This window comes from Bos taurus, chromosome 20 (genome assembly GCF_002263795.3).
Source record: "Bos taurus isolate L1 Dominette 01449 registration number 42190680 breed Hereford chromosome 20, ARS-UCD2.0, whole genome shotgun sequence".
Lineage (NCBI taxonomy): Eukaryota > Metazoa > Chordata > Mammalia > Artiodactyla > Bovidae > Bos > Bos taurus.
In genome coordinates this window covers 41,220,626-41,242,088 of record NC_037347.1, presented here as the reverse complement: position 1 = coordinate 41,242,088, position 21,463 = coordinate 41,220,626, and the positions used below count along the sequence as shown (strand labels likewise).

At 37.7% G+C, this 21,463-nt stretch overlaps 1 protein-coding gene and 1 long non-coding RNA gene across 4 annotated transcripts in view; one reads left to right on the top strand and one right to left on the bottom strand.

The window, feature by feature from the left end:
• The window catches only part of ZFR (zinc finger RNA binding protein), an 83,744-nt gene that overhangs the window by 55,624 nt on the left and 6,657 nt on the right, over positions 1-21,463 (bottom strand). For 2 of the 3 annotated variants that reach the window (XM_024981513.2, XM_059878902.1), the window contains exons 3-5: positions 4,701-4,724; positions 2,957-3,239; positions 1,194-1,338 (exon numbers count right to left, since the gene is read on the bottom strand). In XM_024981513.2, the coding sequence (XP_024837281.1) occupies positions 1,194-1,338; positions 2,957-3,239; positions 4,701-4,724 (452 nt within the window). The remainder of the gene's footprint in view (positions 1-1,193; positions 1,339-2,956; positions 3,240-4,700; positions 4,725-21,463) is intronic. The other variant, XM_024981514.2, reaches the window with a different exon arrangement.
• Positions 16,770-18,609, top strand: LOC132343242 (uncharacterized). Its single transcript, XR_009491976.1, has 3 exons — positions 16,770-16,859; positions 17,764-17,833; positions 18,033-18,609. It is a non-coding gene; the product is annotated as an uncharacterized lncRNA (long non-coding RNA).

Genomic DNA, 21,463 nt, shown 5'->3' with positions numbered 1-21,463 from the left:
TGACAGACTTTATTTTCTTGGGCTCCAAAATCACTGCAGATGGTGACTGCAGCCATGAAATTAAAAAATGCTCGCTCCTTGGATGAAAAGCTATGACCAACATAGCATATTAAAAAGCAGAGTCATTACTTTGCTGGCAAAGGTCCACCTAGTCAAAGCTATGGTTTTTCCAGTCGTCTTGTATGGATGTGAGAGTTGGACTATGAAGAAAGCTGAGTGCCGAAGAATTGATGCTTTTGAACTGTTGGTGTTGGAGAAGTCTCTTAAGAGTCCCTTGGACTACAAGATCAAACCAGTCAATACTAAAGGAAATCAGTCCTGAAAATTCATTGGAAGGACTGATGCTGAAGCTCCAATACTCTAGCCACCTGATGTGAAGAACTGACTCCTTGGAAAAGACCCTGATGCTGGGAAAGATTGAAGGCGGGAGGAGAAGGGGATGACAGAGGATGAGATGTCTGGATGGCATCACTGACTCGATGGACATGAGTTTGAGCAGGCTCTGGCAGTTGGTGATGGACAGGGAGGCCTGGCATGCTGCAGTCCATGGGATCATAAAGAGCTGCACACACTGAGCAAATGAACTGACTAACTTTTCAGAACTTGGAGAGCTTTGGCCTTAAAGGTGCTCAGTTAAATTTCTATGAAAAAAATCCATCTTTTAAAGACTACAGATATGTAGGCTTCTTTGCAAACAAACAGTTTCTGCATTCAAACCATTAATATATATTGTACTATCAGTGGCTGATAACAATACCAACTGTCATTACAGATCAGAGAAAGATGAATTAAAAATATGGGTCCACAAAATAGAAACCACCATCAGGGCCTCCACTAATTACAAAGGAAGGTATGTCTGGGCATTTCTGGGCAAAAAGCAGGCAGCCAGAAATTACTGCCACAACTTCTTTTGTACAGCTTATTTCAGCAGAAAAAGAACTGTAAGCTGAAGATCAGACATGAAATACACTTCCAAGATAGAAGGACATGATTATGAACTACCTCCAGGGCCTTCTCTCTTTGGGACTCAAAGGCATTTTTATACAGAAAGAGGACATGGCTAGAACCTGCCTCTCAAGGTAATATAACACAAGAAGTTTAGATGGATTCAAAAGCCTATCTTCATTAAATAACACCTTGAATAATATGTTTCAACAGTGTACAATGAAAGGGTGGTATGTTAATAAACTCACCTGTCTGATAGTAGGTCTCAGCAACGGAAGGCTGAGGCTGGGCGGCGGCAGCTACAGCAGCAGCAGTTGCTGTTGGTTGTTGGTAGTACTGCTTACTATCATAAGCTACAGCAGGAGCTGTGGATCTTACATATGAGTATGAATCCTAAAGAAAGAGAATGAAATCTTGCTATCAGTGAAGTGGCAGAGGGAAAAAACCTCATCTTTGCCACATTAAAAATCTAACAAAGGAAAACAGAAACCTAAATATGTATGAATATAAACAGAAGATTCAAATTCAATACAAAGGGGATTCATTTGGGACTTCATCAAATAAGGTCAAAATCATTTTAGGCAGCATGCTTAACTTTTACAATTGAAAAAAATCATCAAAAAATAAACATTATTTAAAAATTAATTTTATTTAAAAATTGCATGGTAGATCTGCCTTAAAGATGGATTCCAGAGTAAAGAACACCTGGATGTTCTAAGCTTTGTGACTTGTTTCAGCTTTCTTTTTGTTCGTCCTTATTTACCACTATTTATTAACATAATGATGAGTAAGAGCTTCCAGGTGGAGGGAAGGTAAACAGAGGTTCTAAGGGAAAGGAGTATTATTTACAAATCTCCAAAGCAATGAAGATCAAGGTGAGCTGGTGAATTCTAGCACTGTATATAGTGAGGAGGGCTTGGGAGGCACACAGGTAGAAAGACTGAAGAAGCAGGCAGGACCCAGAAAATGATGGGCTTCATACACCCTATTAAAAATAATAAAATTTATTATATTGTCTTTGGACATAAGGAAAACAATCACACGTCAAAGTAATTCTGAGTTTAGAAATCTGCTAAATATCAATAGCAAATGCTAATAATGCTGATCCATATGTCAATTTCTTAGATAACAAAATAAATCTATTTTAGAAAGAATATTAAAAAATCAGAAGCTCCAAAGTTTAAAAACCAGATCTTAAAAGTAAACAAACAAAAAATGGGTTAAAAGAATTAGGACCATATTTATTAAATAAGCAAGTAGTAATTTAGTGCCATACTAGACATAAGAGACCATATTTTTATAAAGAGAATTAAGAGCTTTATGTTCCCATAAACCTAACAAGAAGCAATTAGATGACTTAAGGGCAGGATCAATTTCTGTTATAGATAAACAGTATCTTGAGGGGAAGAAGTACACAAAGGCAATAGACTTTCCACAGTGTTTCAGGAAGACATTATGTAATTTGCTTTAACGGCATTCCAGCATGTGGGTTCCCACACCAGAGGCTGAACCCACGCTCCATGCAGTGGAAGTGCCAGGGACTGGCAGGTAACCACTGCACTGCCAGGGAAGTCCTGACACTATGCAATTTGTTTGTCCCACATAGCTGAAGCTCATGGTTCTCAAAATAGACATAAGGGTGTCCCAAGTGGATAAATAATTCCACAGTACCAACAAGGGGCAGAAGACCTTATATGTCTTAATTTTTCTCAAAAACTTGTTATAAGATTAAAATATTTAGCCAGTAATTAATTTTTTTTAAATTAAAGCAAACATATATATAGAGTGAAGTGAAATGGACTGGGAGATTATTAATGTAAAACTCACTGCAAGGAAGCTTAATCCCTGGAGTATGCCCCCAGATTACCTAGGAATACACACTCATTTTCTCTATCATTAGAGGTATATTTTGCAAGACTCAAGTTTGAAAAGCATTGGCTTAGACATTACATTAAACACTGATGTCAGTGAACCTGTATGTTAAGGTTAATGAAAGCAGAAGCTTTCTTACCTGGTAGTTCTGTGTAGTAGCTGGGGGTGGTGGTGGAGGTGCTTCTTGTTGCCTCTGTGTATAACCATAGTCAGTCGCTGTGTGTGCAGTGGGGTAACCTCCATAAGCAGCAGCTGTTGCAGCAGCTGCAACAGCGACTGGAGCAGGCCTGGCAACTGCAACTGTGGCGGCTGCTGGTGCATAGGCAGCAGTAACTGTGTGAGCAGCTACTGGAGCCTGATGGACAGTGTAGCTAGCAACGGTGGTTGGATGAGAGTAGGCTACACCCGAAGCTGGCTGCTGGCTATATTGTGGAGTGGAAGAATAAACAAAATACAATTTAATTTTTAAAATCTAGGAATTCAATCAACTTAAAAGCACATTTCCCAGTAATTTAATCATGGACTACAAAAGAACAGGTATGAACTTAATAAACCACCTAATCAAATATCCTATTTGTTATTGTTGTGTAATTTTCATCCCTTAATCTGAATAAATTAAGACAGTCACATTTATTGTTTCAGATCAAAAGATCATTATCACAAAGCAGGGAGGACAAACTGAGATAAGAAGCAGTATTAGGAAGAAAAACTAATCAAATTAGGAGCTTAAAAAAGTATCTGCTGTATGTAAAGTTCTTTATTATGTTCTATAGTTTTAAAATACTGTATTCTAGCTCCAATTAAGGAAAACATTTAAGGTAGAAACTGTTACTGACATGACTTAAGAAATACTTCTGATGCTCTAAGGCAGTGGTTCTCAACTAGGGGAGACTATGCCCTCCTGGAGATACCTGGTCATGTCTGGAGATATTTTTGATGATCAAACTGCAGAGGAGAAGGTGGTGATGTGTGCTACTTGTATTTAGTGGGTAGAGGTCAGTGATGCTGTTATATATCCTATAAAGGACAGTTATCCACAACAAAGAATTATCCAAAGAATGCCAACAGTGCTGAGGTTGAGAAATCCTTCTCTAGAGTACAGATTTTACAATGCAGTATCTGTTATATTAGATACATTTTCCAGGTTATAGGCAGCAATCATTATACACATTTCTTTCTCTCTTAAAAATGTAGCACATGCTGCAAAAGGAGACCTAAGTCAGATGCTTTGCAATCATAACCATTTATACCTCAAAGAGAAAAAACCATTTTCCAAAACTCTAAATGAAATGAATCTTCAGGTAAAGTTCTTAAAATAACATTTACTTTAATTTTTAATTTGAGAGCCTATGTCACATAAAACAAGGCCCACAGATGTTAGCATATAAAAACATTTTTGTTGTTTTAGGTTCTCTGTTAAGTAATACATTCACAATCACACCTGCTAAAGCTCTATTACCAAGGCAGAAATGCCTTCTTAAAAAAAAAAGGATAGCCCCAACAGCTATTTAGCTGACAGGTTTTAGTTGACCATACGTTTTAATACGAGTCAAAAGTTAAGTACAGCTAAGAAAAAAATACCTGACATAGCTGAAGCTGCACTAATAAACTAGTGTGCCTGATTCATGGGTTACAGTACAGGATATTCTTCACTGGTATGCACAATACCAAAAAAATATGGCATAGAATTAAAATCTGGGGCCATCATATTTTAACTGTATTATGGAAAACACTGACAATTAGAATGTATTCAAAAAGAATCAGTATGAAGTTTATAAATATGGGTATTATTTTACATAAAAAGTAGAGGACCTGGGGACATTCAGTCTAGAAAAGGTGACCTTGGAATTTATGATAGCTGCCTTCTAATAGAAGAGACTTACTCCATGCTGCTCCAGAGAACAGAACTAGAACCAATGGATGGAAGGGTGGCAGATTTCAGCCCAATATGAAAAAGAAAAAAAAACAAAAACTTAGAACAGAGTCCAAAGAAACTCTTATAATTTCTATTTGGATGAGGTTTTCCACATTTTGACACTAAAAATTAGCTAACATTTTCTACATATATGCCAATTATAAGACAGGAAAAAGGAAGTTTAAACTGCCAATAGTGGGAAATAAGATGGGCACTGACATTTTCTATGGATAATTCCACATTGTTAAGAAAAATTCCAGTAACGTATACTTCTTCAAAATTCCTAGAACCGAGAAAAAGAATCATGTTTAAAATAGAAATGCACCAGTTCTGTGGAACTTGTATTTAACATTTACTGGTAAGATTTCGCACATACAGGCTATACGGCTACATAAAAATCCAGAGTCTTGAATTCCTATACTGTTTCCATTCATCTCACTGCTCTTCATCGAGCATCTGTTCATGTTTTATGCTCCCCAAAATGTGTCCTATAGGACAAATGCTCAAAATTCCTTAAGCATCTGTTCACGTTTTATGCTCCCCAAAATGTGTCCTATAGGACAAAAAGCAAAAGTTGGAGTAGAATAGGAATATCAAATATTCCTATTCCAAGGCAATTTGATGTATACTGCCTCTGATCTTTAGAAGTCCACACAGCTTGGGGACGGATGACCTTGTGTTCTGGTTTATGCCTATTGCCCCACATATTTATTAATAGTATTCTCACTCTCCTATGCCCCAATTTGAACAATAAATTTTATAGTCACCCTTCCCAGCAGCCATATAAAAAAGATGCCAGTGCATTTAGCAATTACCATATATTTACATTCTTAAGGTTAACTAATCTAACTTGCTCTGTACAACCAGGTCCCTAACCATCATCTGGACTGGAACCACAGCCTCCACCAAAGCATCATGAAGGATGATGATCCACTCTCAGTTCCCAGGTAGTCAAGAGCTAGGGCAGCTGATAGCAGTTAAGAATAAATATTCTCTGATCTGTTATCTTAGATCCATCTGGGAAATTCTTTTTCAATTTCAAATACCTTTAGAAAAACGGTCCTTTACATGACACAGATGACCACACTGGACTACACTAACTCAATGAAATATCAAGTAGCTAAGTCTAAACAATTTTTAAGAATTCAGGCCAAGTTCAAATTAGTTTATGTAAAATTAGTCTTAAGTTGAAACAGTTCAAATCAAGGTTTTTGCCTAGTCTCGAGTGTTAGAATAAAAGGTAAGTTATACCTCTATATAAAATTTAAGACTTAACCATCTTTATGGAGAAGAAAATGGCAAACCACTCCAGTATTCTTGCCTGGCAAATCCCAAGGTCAGAGGAGCCTGGTGGGCTACAGTCCATGAGGTCGCATAAAGTCGGACACAACTGAGTACACACGCACAACTGTCTTTAAGTTGTTTCTTAAATAGGGAACTCCCTGGCAGTCCAGTGGTTAGGACTCTGAACTCTCACTGCCAATGGCCCCAGTTCAATCCCTGGTTGGAAACTAAAATCCCACAAGTCATGTGCTCCCCTCCACCAATCTTAAATAAACCAGGACATAAAATAAAAACCCACATCCTATGCCACAGAAATAATCTGTGAAATGAGATTTTCATTTACCAAACAACCAGGAGAGCAGAAGCTTTTATTTAGATGATAATATCCTTTGTGAATAAATTAAATCTAATCAGTTTCGGTCAGTTTTAAAGTTTAACAAACTAAAAAACAAATTATGAAACAAACATAGGAAATCAACATGGGTAAGAAAGCTTAAGAAATAATCAGACATAAAATAGGAATGGTATTTCTCTTGAGGGTGGAGTATTTAGGATATTATTGATATTAAAGAGTAAAAAATAAATGTTTCATATTCCTGAACTGTTTACCTTCAGCTAAAGATGTTCAAACCACCACACAACTGCACTCATTTCACATGCAAGGTAATGCTCAAAATTCTTTAAGCTAGACTTCAATAGCATGTGAACCAAGAATTTGCAGATATATAAGCTGGATTGAGAAAAGGCAGAGAAACCAGAGATCAAATTGCCAACATTCGCTGAATCATAGGAAAAGCAAGAGAATTTCAGCAAAGTATCTACTTCTGCTTCATTGACTATGTTAAAGTCTTTGACTGTGTGGATCACAATAAACTGTGGTAAATTCTTAAAGAAATGGGAATACCAGACCACCTTACCTGTCTCCTGAGAAACCTGTCTGCAGACTAGGAAGCCACAGTTAGAATCAGACATGGAACAACAGACTGGTTCAAAATTGGGAAAGGAGTACATCAAGTTTGTATACTGTTACCCTGCTTATTTAACTTCTATGCCGAGTACATCATGCAAAATGCTGGGCTCGATGAAGCAGAAGCTGTAATCAAGACTGCTGGGAGAAACAGCAACTACATCAGAAACACAGCTTATACTACCCTAATGGCAGAAAGCAAAGAGTAACTAAAGAGTCTCTTGATGAAGGTGAAAAAAGAGAGTGAAAAAGCTGGCTTAAAACTCATCAAGAAAACTAAGATCATGGCATCTGGCCCTATCACTTCATAGCAAATAGATGGGGAAAAAGTGGAAACAATGGCAGATTTTATTTTCTTGGGCTCCAAAATCATTCCAGATTGTGACTACAGCCATGAAATTAAGATGCTTGCCCTTGGAAGGAAAGCTATGACAAACCTAGACAGCATATTAAAAAGCAAAGACATCACTTTGCTGACAAAGGTCCGTATAGTCAAAGCTATGATTTTTCCAGTAGTCATGTACAAATGTTGAGAGTTGGACCATAAAGAAGGCTAAGTGACAAAAAATTACGCTTTCAAATTGTGGTGCTGGAGAAGACAACAAGAGTTACTTGAACAGCAAGAAGATCAAACCAGTCAATCCTAAAGGAAATAAACTCTGAATATTCATTGAAGGATTGATGCTGAAGCTCCAATACTTTGGCCACCTGATGCGAAGGGCTGACTCATTGGAAAAGACCCTGATGCTGGGAAAGGTTGAGGGCAGGAGGAGAAGGGGACAACAGAGGATGAGATGGTTGGATGGCATCATCAACTCAATGGACATGAGTCTGAGTAAACTCCTGGAGATAGTGAAGGCCTGGTGTGCTGCAGTCCATAGAGTCACAAAGAATCAGACACGTCTTAGCAACTGAACAACAACAAAGCTGAAAGTGAAGACAGAAGCCTTATCAAAATAAACAGCCAGCCAAAATGACCAGATATTACTACAAACTGAAAAAGAAACAAGAATGATTCCATGGGAAATGGATAACTCAAAGCAACAGGTAAGAATTTTCAAAATCTCCAATTTGTATCTACAAAATAAGAACTTTACACTTGTTAGAAGATAAAAATGAAGGACATGAACAAGGTAAAGAAAATGATTAAAGAGAAAGGATAAATATAGCAGGTCTAAAATTCTAACAAGAAGGAATTTCTAGAGAAAAGAAAAAAAGCAGATGGAAGAAATTAAGAAATAAAATTTCCCACCCTTGAAGGGAGGAATGTATTTTCAAATTCAGAGGTCTACAGAGTGCAGAACAGAAAGAAAGGACAACACTGACCTTTAGCATTTCATAACACCTCAAGACAAAGAGAAAAATCCTTTAACTCTCCAGACACAAACAAAATAGGTTACCTACACACAACTAAATGAAAATCAGACTTATTTTTAACACTAGTGGCTGGAAGACAATATGGTAATGTCTTGAAAATTCAAGGGAAAATGGTTATCAATGTGGAGTTCTGCACCCAGCTAAACTATTAACACAGAATATAGATTCTGACATTTAAGGTCTGAAGTTTACCTCCTATATGCCTTTTCTTAGGAAGCTACATGAAAATGTACTTCAGCAAAAAATAAAACAAGAAAAATACCATGGAATTCCACAAACAGTGGATTCAAACCACGAGAGTGATAAAAGCCAATACAAAGGCCCAGATGAGACTGCAAACAAAGGAAGGGCAGAAGCCTCCAGGAGAAAGATGTTCAGGAAAACAGACGACTGGACAATAGACAGCAGATCAGGAGCCTGGGGAAATCTCATGATATAATCAAGGCACCAAGAAGACTTGGGTGAAAAACAGGATAATGAAGGACTTCAGGAAATATGAAACTGGTCAAGAAAAATGATCATAGCTGAGCAACTAGCAGAGTGTCAAAAAAGGAAAACCCATTTGAACTTGAACCTAGAAAGATTATTAAGTGATACAGGGTTATAAAATGGAATACACTAGGAATTCTAATCATAGATCAGTACTTGGTACCACAGTATATACTATTTACAGTCAGAAAAATGAAATGGTTTTTGCTTTCAAGTTTTAGAATAAACCTGAATCACGGAAGATAAACTATTACAGAACACAATGTAAATGCTATCACAAGGAAAACTACAGCTGAGTAGATGGATGGAGTGGAAAAAGAAGGAAAGTGAAGCAGAAGAATTTAAAGATTCCTAATAGTACCAAGATACTATCAGCTTGTGATGGAACTACAACAGAACTGACAGTACTGTTGAAGAGAGACAGCCATATCACTGAATTTGGGAGGAGAAACATGAGAAGCATGAGAGAGTATATATGAACTCCTAACCATGATTTTAAGAAGTCAAAATAATGTATAGTTGATAAATTAAGATATAAAAATGCAGCATACTATTTAGTGATAAGGAGGTTAGAAATAAAACCAAGATATATTAAAGATGAGGGTCCCTGGGAAGTGGAATTAGGAGGAAGGGAGAAGGAAAATAAGGGACTTGTTATCATTAAGTTCTTCTATCTATGTTTAATTAGTTAATGCATTATTCTGGGAAAAGGGAAGCATAAGATATTATAACAGAATTCTCAGACAGGCAACTTTAATGACTAACAAACCAGCCCTAAATTTAAATACTCCCTTCTAGTTATTCCAATACAACTCTACATCTACATTTCTGGCCTCAACCTGAATCTATACCCGACTCTGGGCCCATCTTTCAAATTCCATTAATATGACCTGGCTTTATATTACACTACTAAATTTACAGTCACTACTGAAATCACAGTAAGTTATGTGTACATATGGCTTGTCCACATAAATGGAATCTAGTAACAGGGAAAACATTCCTATATCTCAGTTCTCAAAACTGAGCTGTTCTCAAAATGTGATCCAAGGACAGCTAAGGGTCCCTAAGATTAGTACAGAAGGTCCACAAGGTCGGTTCTCTTTTTTCAATTACAAATTGCCTTCATATATTTTAATCCAAACAACTTACTGCAACACACTAAATGCAAAAGCAGATATGAGAATCCAACCATCTTAGTGAACCAACCATCTTATCTATCCAAGCAGATATTAAAAAGATTTGTAAAAATGAAAAACAATGCTTCTCATCTCACTACTTTTTTTGTGGTTGGAATAGTTAGTTACTTTTCATAAAGATATTCTTGGTTAACATGTAGTGGCTTTACTATTATTTTAAAACAATTTTATAAATACTTTAGAAGGGTCCCAGAACCAGAAAGTTTGAGAATCACCATTTTATGATACAGAACATTAACTTAAGATCTGTGATGGTATTCATCATTCATTTTCCTGCTCTTTACTTATAACCTCTTTAAGCAAAATGCTTCCTTCTATCTTATGACAGAGAAACAGTATTTGTTGTCTGTTAAAACAAAGAGTGCATGAGTGGCCAGAGGTCTGTTGCTTAAACCTATAATAGTCTTATCTAGGGCTCCAAATCTCCTCTTGGTTAACTGCTATACATACCAATTTCTGTGTTAACAGAGACATCAAAGGCATTGGGAAGTAAAGGCTCAGAACTTTGGCACCCCACAAGAAACTAACAGAAAGTAAATTAGGAAAAAGCCCACTTCCCCCTTTAAGGGAGAACTGTATGGGAAACGTTCTTGTCTGAGCCTTGGCCCTAGGTAAAGGAGAGAAGGCTCTTTGATAATTCTTAACAAGTGAGCACTCTCCTTAGCTTGGGCTCTCGAATTCACATTATCTGACCAGGGAAAACACCAAACCAAGTAGTTAGTTTATCTCTGTGCTGACAATGCTTCCAGGTGCCACAGGATCCAGATTTCTCTCTAATGCTACAGTCCTGCAAGAAAGAGATCTCAATCAAAAATGAAACCCATAAGGAAATAAGATACTATGAGCAAGAGCTTGCAAAATAATTAAAAAACTGAGAAAACTATAATTATTAGAATTATTGGATACAAAACAGAAAATAAGCACACTAAAGAGATAGTCAAAACCAAGACCAAGAGGTCAATCAAAAACAACCAGATGAATGGAAACAATTTCCAGAAATGAAATACAGTGCATAAAAATTAGAATCTTAGAAAGGCATCACATAACTGATTAGACATAGCTGGCAAAAAAAAAAAAATAAATCTATAAAACTTACCCAGAATGCACACAAAGAGATGAAAGATATTAAAGAGGTTAAAAGACCAGGAGCAAAGAATAAAAAATGTTAACTTGCAACTCATTGGAGTTACAAATGAAGAAAAAGAATGGGAGAGAGGAAACATCTAAATAGAATGTTTGATATAACAATCCTCATATCCAGGAGTCCCAACTACTCCAAAGTAAGATTAAATAAGGAATTCTCACCAAAATCCATCTGAGTGAAACTGTAAACACCAAAGAGCGAAAAGCACAATTAATCTGAGGGGAAAAAAATTCCCTAGAGATTAAGTGATGCCTTCTCAAGAATGAGAAGGGAGAAATGAAGATATTTTGAGATTAATAAAACAAAACAAAAAAATCTGTTCTTAGTAAACCCATATTAAAGGACATTCTCAAAGATATACTTCAGGAAGAAAGAAAATGATCTCAGGATGAATGAACGTTAAGTTAAAAAAAAAAAAAAAGTAAATTTGAAGGCAAATTTAAATAGTCACTGGCTATATAAGACAATTTTGTCCAAAAATTGTCACAGGGTTTAGAAAATCTAAAAACAACAGAAGCACAAAATGAGGAGGCAATTGATCAAAGTTAAAGCATTTTAAGTCCTTGTTCTGTTTAGGAGGTACTGTTAAGGTACCTTCCTAAACAGGTAAAGGTAAGGATTAACTTTGAAGTGAGGTGAAGTCGCTTAGTCGTGTCTGACTCTTAGCGACCCCATGGACTGCAGCCTACCAGGCTCCTCCATCCATGGGATTCTCTAGGCAAGAGTACTGGAGTGGGGTGCCATTGCCTTCTCCAGTAATATTTCTTTGAGCCCCCACGTTTTTTTGCAGGTGGCGGGGGGCAAGAATACTGGAGTGGGTTGCCATTCCCTTCTCCAGGAGATCTTCCCAACCCAGGGATTGAACCCGGGTCTCCTGCACTGTAGGCAGATGCTTTACCATCTGAGCCACCAGGAAATTAATTAACTTTAAATTAAAAATGTGAAATTTCTAGAGGAACCACCATAGGACAGATGCGGAATGTTTAATTTCTGACCTTGAAAGGCAATGAGGAGAAAAATAATCTCAAGAAAATGTAGGTAGCTTCTGTCACTTATATTATTAAATGTGCTTTTTTTCCCCTCTGGAAACTACTGTTGAGTGTATCTGTTTCAACTTTGGATAACACAGTAAAGTAACTGATAAAACATTTTTCCCCTTCTCTTGGCACACAAAACACAACCTTTCCATTAGCCCAAATTTAATGTTCAGCACTGTTGGACTCTTCTAGGTCAAATTATAGGATTTTCTATGTCTACAAAACTGTCAAATTTATCTTCTTTATATTTAATATTTTATAATGTTGAGAATGATGAAAAAAGACATACTACCTTTAGGAATTCCTTAAACTTGCTATGTCATGCTCTATTACCTTTACAATGCTATTAAAACAATAACTGCATCACTGCAGAATTTTGGAAGAAACTTAAAATTCAGGCTCTATTTTCTTCTTAAAAACAAGAACCAAAAAAATAATGAATCCTACAATTTCTACCAACTCATTAGATTTGTAGACTACAAGGGAGAAGGATGATTAAATATCCCAGTTGTGGATGTGACTGGTGATGGAAGTCAGTGACTAATGCTGTAAAGAGCAATACTGAATATGAAGATGGAATGTTAGGTTGACGAATCAAGGCAAATTTTAAGTGGTCAAACAGGAGATGGCAAGAGCAAACATCGACATCTTAGGAATCAGCGAACTAAAATGGACTGGAATGGGTGAATTTAACTCAGATGATCATTTTATCTACCACTGTGGGCAAGAATCCCTTAGAAGAAATGGAGTAGCCATCAGAGTCAACAAAAGAGTCTGAAATGCAGTACTTGGCTGCAATCTCAAAAATGACAGAATGATCTCTGTTCGTTCCTAAGGCAAACCATTCAGTATCACAGTAATCCAAGTCTATGCCGTGACCAGTAATGCTGAAGAAACTGAAGTTGAATGGTTCTATGAAGACCTACAAGACCTTCTAGAACACACACCCAAAAAATGTCCTTTTCATTATAGGGGACTGAAATGCAAAAGTAGGAAGTCAAGAGATACCTGGAGTAACAGGCAAATTTGGCCTTGGAGTACAAAACAAAGCAGGTCAAAGGCTAACAGCGTTGCCAAGAGAATGCACCGGTCACAGCAAACACCCTCCAACACAAGAGAAGACTACACATGGACATCACCAGATGGTCAATACAGAAATCAGACTGATTATATTCTTTGCAGCCAAAGATGGAGAAGCTCTATACAGTCAGCAAAAACAAGAGCAGATGACTGTGGCTCAGATCATGAACTCCTTGTTGCCAAATTCAGACTTAAATTGAAGGAAGTAGTTCCCTACTAGACCATTCAGGTTTGACCTAAATTAAATCCCTTACGATTATACAGTGGAAGGGACAAATAGATTGAAGGGATTAGATCTGATAGGCAGAGTGCCTGAAGAACTATGCACAGAGGTTCAGGATATTGTAAAGGAGGCAGGAATCAAGACCATCCGCAAGAAAAAGAAATGCAAAAAGGCAAAACTGTTGTCTGAGGAAGCCTTACAAATAGCTAAGGAAAGAAGAGAAGCTAAAGGCAAAGGAGAAAAGGAACAATATATCCCTTTGAATGCAGAGTTCCAAAGAATAGCAAGGGGACATAAGAAAGCCTTCCTTGGTGATCAATGCAAAGAAATAGAGGAAAACACTAGAATGGGAAAGACTAGAGATCTCTTCAAGAAAACTGGAGATACCAAGGGAAATTTCATGCAAAGATAGGCACAATAAAGGACAGAAATGTTACAGACCTAACAGAAGTAGAAGATATTAAGAAGAAGATAGAATATATTCTGTGGCAAGAATACACAGAAAAACTATATTAAAAAAAAATCTTCATAACCCAGGTAACCACGATGGCGTGATCACTCACCTAGAGCCAGACATCCTGGAGTTCGCAGTCAAGTGGGCCTTAGGAAGCTACACTACGAACAAAGCTAGTGGAGGTGATGGAATTCCAGTTGAGCTATTTCAAATCCTAAAAGATGATGCTGTGAAAGTGCTGCACTCAATATGTCAGCAAATTTGGAAAACTCAACAGTGGCCATAGGACTGGAAAAGGTCAGTTTTCATTCCAATCCCAAAGAAAGGCAATGGCAAAGAATGTTCAAACTACCATACAACTGCACTCATCTCACATGCTAGAAAGGTAATGCTCAAAATTCTCCAAGCCAGGCTTCAACAGTACGTGAACCGTGAACTTCCAGATGTTCAAGCTGGATTTAGAGAAGGCAGAGGAACCAGAGATCAAATTGCAAATATCCGCTAAATCACTTAAAAAGGAAGAGAGTTCCAGAAAAACATCTACTTCTGGTTTATTGACTACGCTAAAGCCTTTGACTGTGTGGATTACAACAAACTGTGGAAAATTCTTAAAAACATGGGAATACCAGACCACCTGATCTGTTTCCTAAGAAATCTGTATGCAGGTCAAGAAACAGTTAGAACTGGACATGGAACAACAAACTGGTTCCAAATAGGGAAAGGAGTAAGTCATGGCTGTATATTGTCACCCTGCTTACTTAACTTATATGCAGAGTACATCATGAGAAATATTGGGCTGGATGAAGCACAAGCTGGAATCAAGATTGCTGGGAGAGATGACACCACCCTTATGGCAGAAAGCAAAGAACTACAGAGCCTCTTGATGAGAGTGAAAGAGGAGAGTGAAAAACTTGGCTTAAAACTCAACATTTAGGAAACTAAGATCATGGCATCTGGTCCCATCCCTTCATGGCAAATAGATGGGGAAACAGTGGAAACAGTGTCAGACTTTATTTTTCTGGGCTCCAAAAATCATTGCAGATGGTGACAGCAGCCATGAAATTAAAAGATGCTTACTCCTTGGAAGGAAAGTTATGACCAACCTAGACAGCATATTCAAAAGCAGAGGCATTACTTTGCCAACAAAGGTCAGTCTAATTAAAGCTATGGTTTTTCCAGGAGTCATGTATGGATGTGAGAGTTGGACTATAAAGAAAGCTGAGCACTAAAGAATTGATGCATCTGAACTGTGGTGTTCAAGAAGTCTCTTGAGAGTCCCTTGGACTGCAAGGAGATCCAGCCGGTTCATCCTAAAGGAAATCAGTCCTGAATATTCATTGGAAGGACTGATGCTGAAGCTGAAACTCCAATACTTTGGCTACCTGATGTGAAGAACTGACTCCTTGGAAAAGACCCTGATGCTGGGAAAGATCAAAGGCAGGAGGAGAAGGGGACAACAGAGGATGAGATGGTTGGATGGCATCACCAATTCTATGGACATGAGTTAGAGTAAGCTCCGGGAGTTGGTGACAGACAGGGAAGCCTGATGTGCTGCAGTCCATGGGGTCACCAAGAGTCAGACATGACTGAGCGACTGAACTAAATACTGAATAAATTCAGGCTCTATTTTCTTCTTAAAAACTAGAACAAATAAAATAACCAATCCTACCATTTCTACCAACTCATCAGATTTGTAGACTACAAGGTCCGAGAGGGATGGTTAAATAGCATATGAACTGTTAACAGTTTTCTTGAGATCTTTTAACTCTCAATATTGTAGTGTTCTGTGTTTAGTCGCTCAGTCATGTCTGACTCTTAGGAACCCCATCAACTACAGACTGCAGGTTCCTCTACCCTTGGGGATTCTTCAGACAAGAACACAGGAGTGGGTTGCCATGCCCTCCTCCAGGGGATCTTTCCAACTGAGGGATCAAACCTAGGTCTCCCATATTGCAGGTGGATTCTTTACCATCTGAGCCACCAAGGAAGCCCAAGAATACTGAAGTGGGTAGCCTATCCTTTCTCCAATGATCTTCCTGACCGAGGAATCAACCAGGGTCTCTCTTGCATTACAAGTGGACTCTTTACCAGCTGAGCTACCACCAGGAGAAATGTCATTTGGATCCACTGAATCTCATTCTCTCCTTTTCAGTATTTTTGAGGTTATTTGACCATTTACATAAGAATAAGGGATAATGGAAAACTATTAGAAAACTTTCAATACGAATTAAAATTCTTATCCACATATAGATAAAATGGACCATATTTTCTAAACATAACTGCTCATCAACTTTAATGCATGAACGTGAAACATGTCCATCTGTAAATGCTAGTTCCACATTTTAAGTGTTTGTCTAATGAGTTCCAACTCTTCATTACTTCTGGTTCTTTCTACATTTGAATCGTCAACATACAATGCTTTAAAAAGTTTTGATATGTTTTATGGCTCATATTTTTCTGGAGAGAGAGAGAGATGATGATGATCATATTTGATTCATAACTGCAAAACATTATCAATTTTTTGTTCTGGAATTATCTAATAAATCTTTTAATTTCTACACCATCTATTTCCTTCCAACTACCTTTGTATACATATCTGCCTTGAAGATTTGTTCACTAATGCACCATACCGAGTAAATTTTAGTTCACAAACATCACAAAACAAGAAAGATTTCTGCCACATATACTTCTAGCAAAATGGGATGTTCCTAATATTGTCACAGAATATTACATAATGAGTCCTTCTTCTTAATTAGATGAGAATACTTTCTTTTCTTTATCCTTAGAAATATTGTTCGTTTACTGATTCTTCAGTGTGAAGAAACTCATCTCAGACAGTGGTCCCCAACCTTTTTGGCACCAGGGACCAGTTTCATGTAAGACAATTTTTCCACAAATGGGGGGAGGGAATGGTTTTGGGATGATTCAAGTGCATTACACTTATTGTGCACTTTATTTCTATTATTATTACATTGTAATATATAATGAATTAATTATACAATTGCCACCTGGGCTTCCCAGGTGGCACTAGTGGTAAAGAACTTGCCTGCCAATGCAGGAGATGGAAGAGATGCAGGTTTGATTTCTGGGTTGGGAAGATCCCCTGGAGGAGGAAACACAACCCACTCTAGTATTCTTGCCTGTGGAATCCCATGGACAGAGGATCCTGGCAGGCTACAGTCCACAGGGTCACAAAGAGTCGGACACAACTGAAGTGACTTAGCATGTACACATACAATTGTCATTCACTGACAGGGTTCTGACAGGAGTCTGCACGCAATTGATTGTGGTCTCTGTGCAGTCCAGCAACTGATTGTGGTCCCTGTGTAGTCAAATCTCTCCACTAATAATAATGTGTATTTGCAGTGGCTCACCGGCACTAGCATCACCTCAGCCCCTCCTCAGATCATCAGGCATTATTCTCACAGGAGGAGCTTTGCAGCTCCTATGAGAATCTAATACTTCTGCAGGTCTGACAGCAGGTGGGGCTCAGGTTTAAAGGGAGTGATGGGAGCCTCTGTTAAACACAGACAGAAGCTTCCCTCACTGGCCTGCCACTCACCTCCTGTGTGGCTGATTCCTAAGGGTCTGTGGCCTGGGGGATGGGGATTCCTGATCGAGGATATGGTATCTAAAGACCCTTATGCTGAGATTTTGCTCATGCAATCAATTTCACCATTATCATTTGTCTTGAGTAGTGTCCTTTTGTTCTTGCATTCATCTTATTTATGTAAAAACTGTCAAATATTTTCTTGTGTTAACTTTCTTATCTTTTGACAGCATGAACAGAGAATGACTAATTCTGACTCCTCAATTGTGTTGAAGGAAAACTAAAAGCCAACAATTAAAGGTAGTGTCTCTCTCTTCTTTCATACCATCTTGAAAGATGCAAAATGTTGGGCAATGCAATATCTTCCACTTATTTCACTACCGTACCATCCTTCGAGGTGCTTCCAAAACCATTTTGCTATTGCATTACTTTTTTTTTTAGCATAGCTGGAAATGAGTGATGAGTAAAGAGGGAATAATCTTTTTCCTCTTTTTTTTAGGATCACGAAATAGCAAAATGTTTCAAGAAACAGGAAAACAAGATCACTAAGATTCCATACTCTAAATCTTAAACTTATAAAAAAAGATCTAGTGGATCCATATGGTAATTGAGATAAAATAAATTTTATTCCATTTTGAAAATAAGCGAACAGTTTTCTTTGGAAGACATCTAAAAGAAAGTCATGCAATGCTGGATGAAGGTGAAAGAGGAGAGTGGAAAAGCTGGCTTAAAACTCAATATTCAAAAACCTAAGGTCATGGCATCCGGTTCCATCACTTAATGGAAAATAGATGGAGAAACAATGGAAACAGTGACAGACTTTATTTTCTTGGGCTCCAAAATCACTGCAGATGGTGACTGCAGCCATGAAATTAAAAGACACTTGCTCCTTGCAAGAAAAGCTATGACCAACATAGACAGCAAATTAAAAAGCAGAGACATTTACTTTGCCAACAAAAGTCCATCTAGTCAAAGCTATGGTTTTTCCAGTTGTCATGTATGGATGTAAAGAGTTGGACAATAAAGAAGGCTGAGTGCCGAAGAATTGGTGCTTTTGAACTGTGGTGTTGTAGAAGACTCTGAATTCAGAGTCCCTTGGACTGCAAGGAGATCAAACCAGTCAATTCTAAAGGAAATCAATCTTGAATATTCATTAGAAAGACTGATACAGAAGCTCCAATACTTTCGCCACCTGATGCGAAGAGCCGCTCATTAGAAAAGACCCTGATGCTGGGAAAGACTGAAGGCAGGAGGAGAGGGGGATGACAGAGGACAAGATGGTTGGATGGCATCACAGACTCAGTGGACATCAGTCTGAGCAAGCTCCAGGAGATGGTGGTCAGGGAGGCCTGGCGTGCTGCAGTCCATGGGGTGGCAAAGAATCCGACACAACTGAGCAACTGAACAATGAGCAACACCCTACTCTTCATGTCAGTTTTTCTTTTTTTTTTAACTAGTATTGTTTTCAGAATTTTTTGGGTATCATCTGAATAATGAACTGTAAGTCTATACAATAAGACCCCCAAATCCTCTAAATGTGAAGCTAGGATAACCAGATATTCTGAAAGTAAGGGTTAGCAAATGAAGGATTTTAAGCATAAGAGTATTTTGATTAAATTTATAGTAACTATGTCTGCTTATAGTAAAAAATGGTTTGTGATGGGTAGAACTGGGGTAGTGAGAGTAGCAATAAAATCATCTTCATAAACCGTATCACTCTTTGCCCTACTTCCCTGGTGGCTCAGAGGGTAAATGCCTACAATGCGGGAGACCCAGGTTTGATCCCTGGGTGGGGAAGATCCTCTGGATAAGGAAATGGCAACCTACTCCAGGACTCTTGCCTGGAAAATCCCATGGACGGAGGAGCCTGGGAGGCTACAGTCCATGGGGTCGCAAAGAGTCAGACACGACTGAGCGACTTCACACACGTATGTATTTTTAAAAGGCTCATTGTTTTTTCTATCAAAAAGTATTATTCTTCAAATTTCAAGTTCTCTGCCCATTTAATGCAGACTACTATACCAGTATAATGCAATTATACATTATCTTTTTCAAGAAATAAAAAATTAATTCAAAATTTTATTTTCACTTCTTTTATCTTTAAACACAGTGCCTCCCAATATTTTAAGCCCATTTAACCTCTTGGACCCTCAAGAATTTATTTGTGGATAAACAACAAAGTCCTACTGTATAGCACAGGGACCTATATTCAATATCCTGGGATAAACTATAATGGAAAAGACCATAAAAAAGTATGTTTGTATGAGTATAACTGAGCCACTTTGCAGTACAGCAGAAATACAGCATTGTAAATCAACCATACTTCAACAAATTTTTTTTAAAAAATTATTTGAGTACTAAGTTAAACTACAAAACCTATTTTATGCAAAATTTTATGCTTGTCTTTCTGTAGCTCCAAAAAAAGTCAGATTCTAGTTTTTCTATAATGGCTGCCCATGAAAATTAAAGCAATGCTTTTGATAACTGTCAATTCTTTACTTGGCCTCTCTAAAGCCTTAATATTGCTGACTACTTTATCTTCTTTAGGTTTTTATGAACACTACATTCTCCTAGCTCTCTGTTCACCACCACCCTGGCCCAGTTATTTGTTTCTTCTTTCTCTGGCTCTACTTTCAACACCGAAGTTCCCCAAGTTTGTAATCCTGACTCTCTTTTTTCCCCCCACTCATTCAAAAAAAGTTTACTAAATGTTTAAATGTTTGATGCATGACAAGTAGTTCCTCTGGTTCATCCATACTCACAGCTACAATGGTGGATTCACCACCATATATGGCTAATATTCACATTTACTCTACGACCCGTATCCCAATTCTGAGCTCCATTTCCAAATGCCTACTAAATATTCTGAGCACCTTACAAATGTTATCTCTTTGAATTCTCAAACCATAATGGAGAATGTAGAGGCCTCCTGGGATGCTGATAATGTTGTTTCTTGGTCTGGGTGCTGATTATACAGTGGTGCCCAGCTTCTGACATTTCATCAAGCTATACTCTTATTATATGTGTTCTTTTCATATATATCACACTTCAAGGTAGAATTTTTCAAAAAATTCCAATCCTATAATTATTAGTATTATATCTAATTTATAGATGAAGAAACTCAAGTACCAAAGGACTGTTTGCCCAATGTCACATGGAAACTAGTAGAGGGAGCCAGGACTTCAGAACCAACCAACTACCAACCATATTAAGAATTTAATTCAAGAATTTTCTGGCAGTCCAGTGGTTAGGACTCTGTGTTTTCATTGCTGAGGGCACATGTTCAATCCCTGGGGAACTAAGTCCCTACATGCCACATGGTGTGTCCAAAAAAACCTACACAAACCAAAAAAGAATTTAATTCCTTCTTGCCTTGGCCAACACATTTTGTCTAAAATTACCCTGCCTCGATTTTCAGAATACCGTGAAGACTACCTCAAACCCCATAGTTGAAATACTTCAATTCCCCATTTAAGCATTTTATTAAAAATCAGTACGATCGTTACCATGGCAGAGTTACCTGTAGGTATACCTGCCCCTACTCTCATTTTCCAGCAGAGTAAACTCCTTGAGAGCAGGGACTATGCGTACTGCAAGTTACTCCCTACAAATGCATTTTAATGTACTTATTACATGAGGAGACTAATATTAAAAAAACAAAAAGTCAAATGTTCTTTATTTCAATAATTTGCCCTGTGTAAGGGTGAATTAAGAGCTGCACTGTACACAGCTTTCAGAAAACACTAAGCAATGTTGTTCTTAGAACGACGACCCCAATTACGATAGAGTGATGCCAAGGACAACGTATGGATAAGTACCGTAGGCACACTCCCCACCTTTCATCTCTTTCTAGTAATTCTAACATACTTTGTCCGTTACTACATTTACAAGCTGAAGGACTGTTTTCTGATTATCCTGATTATTTATTTC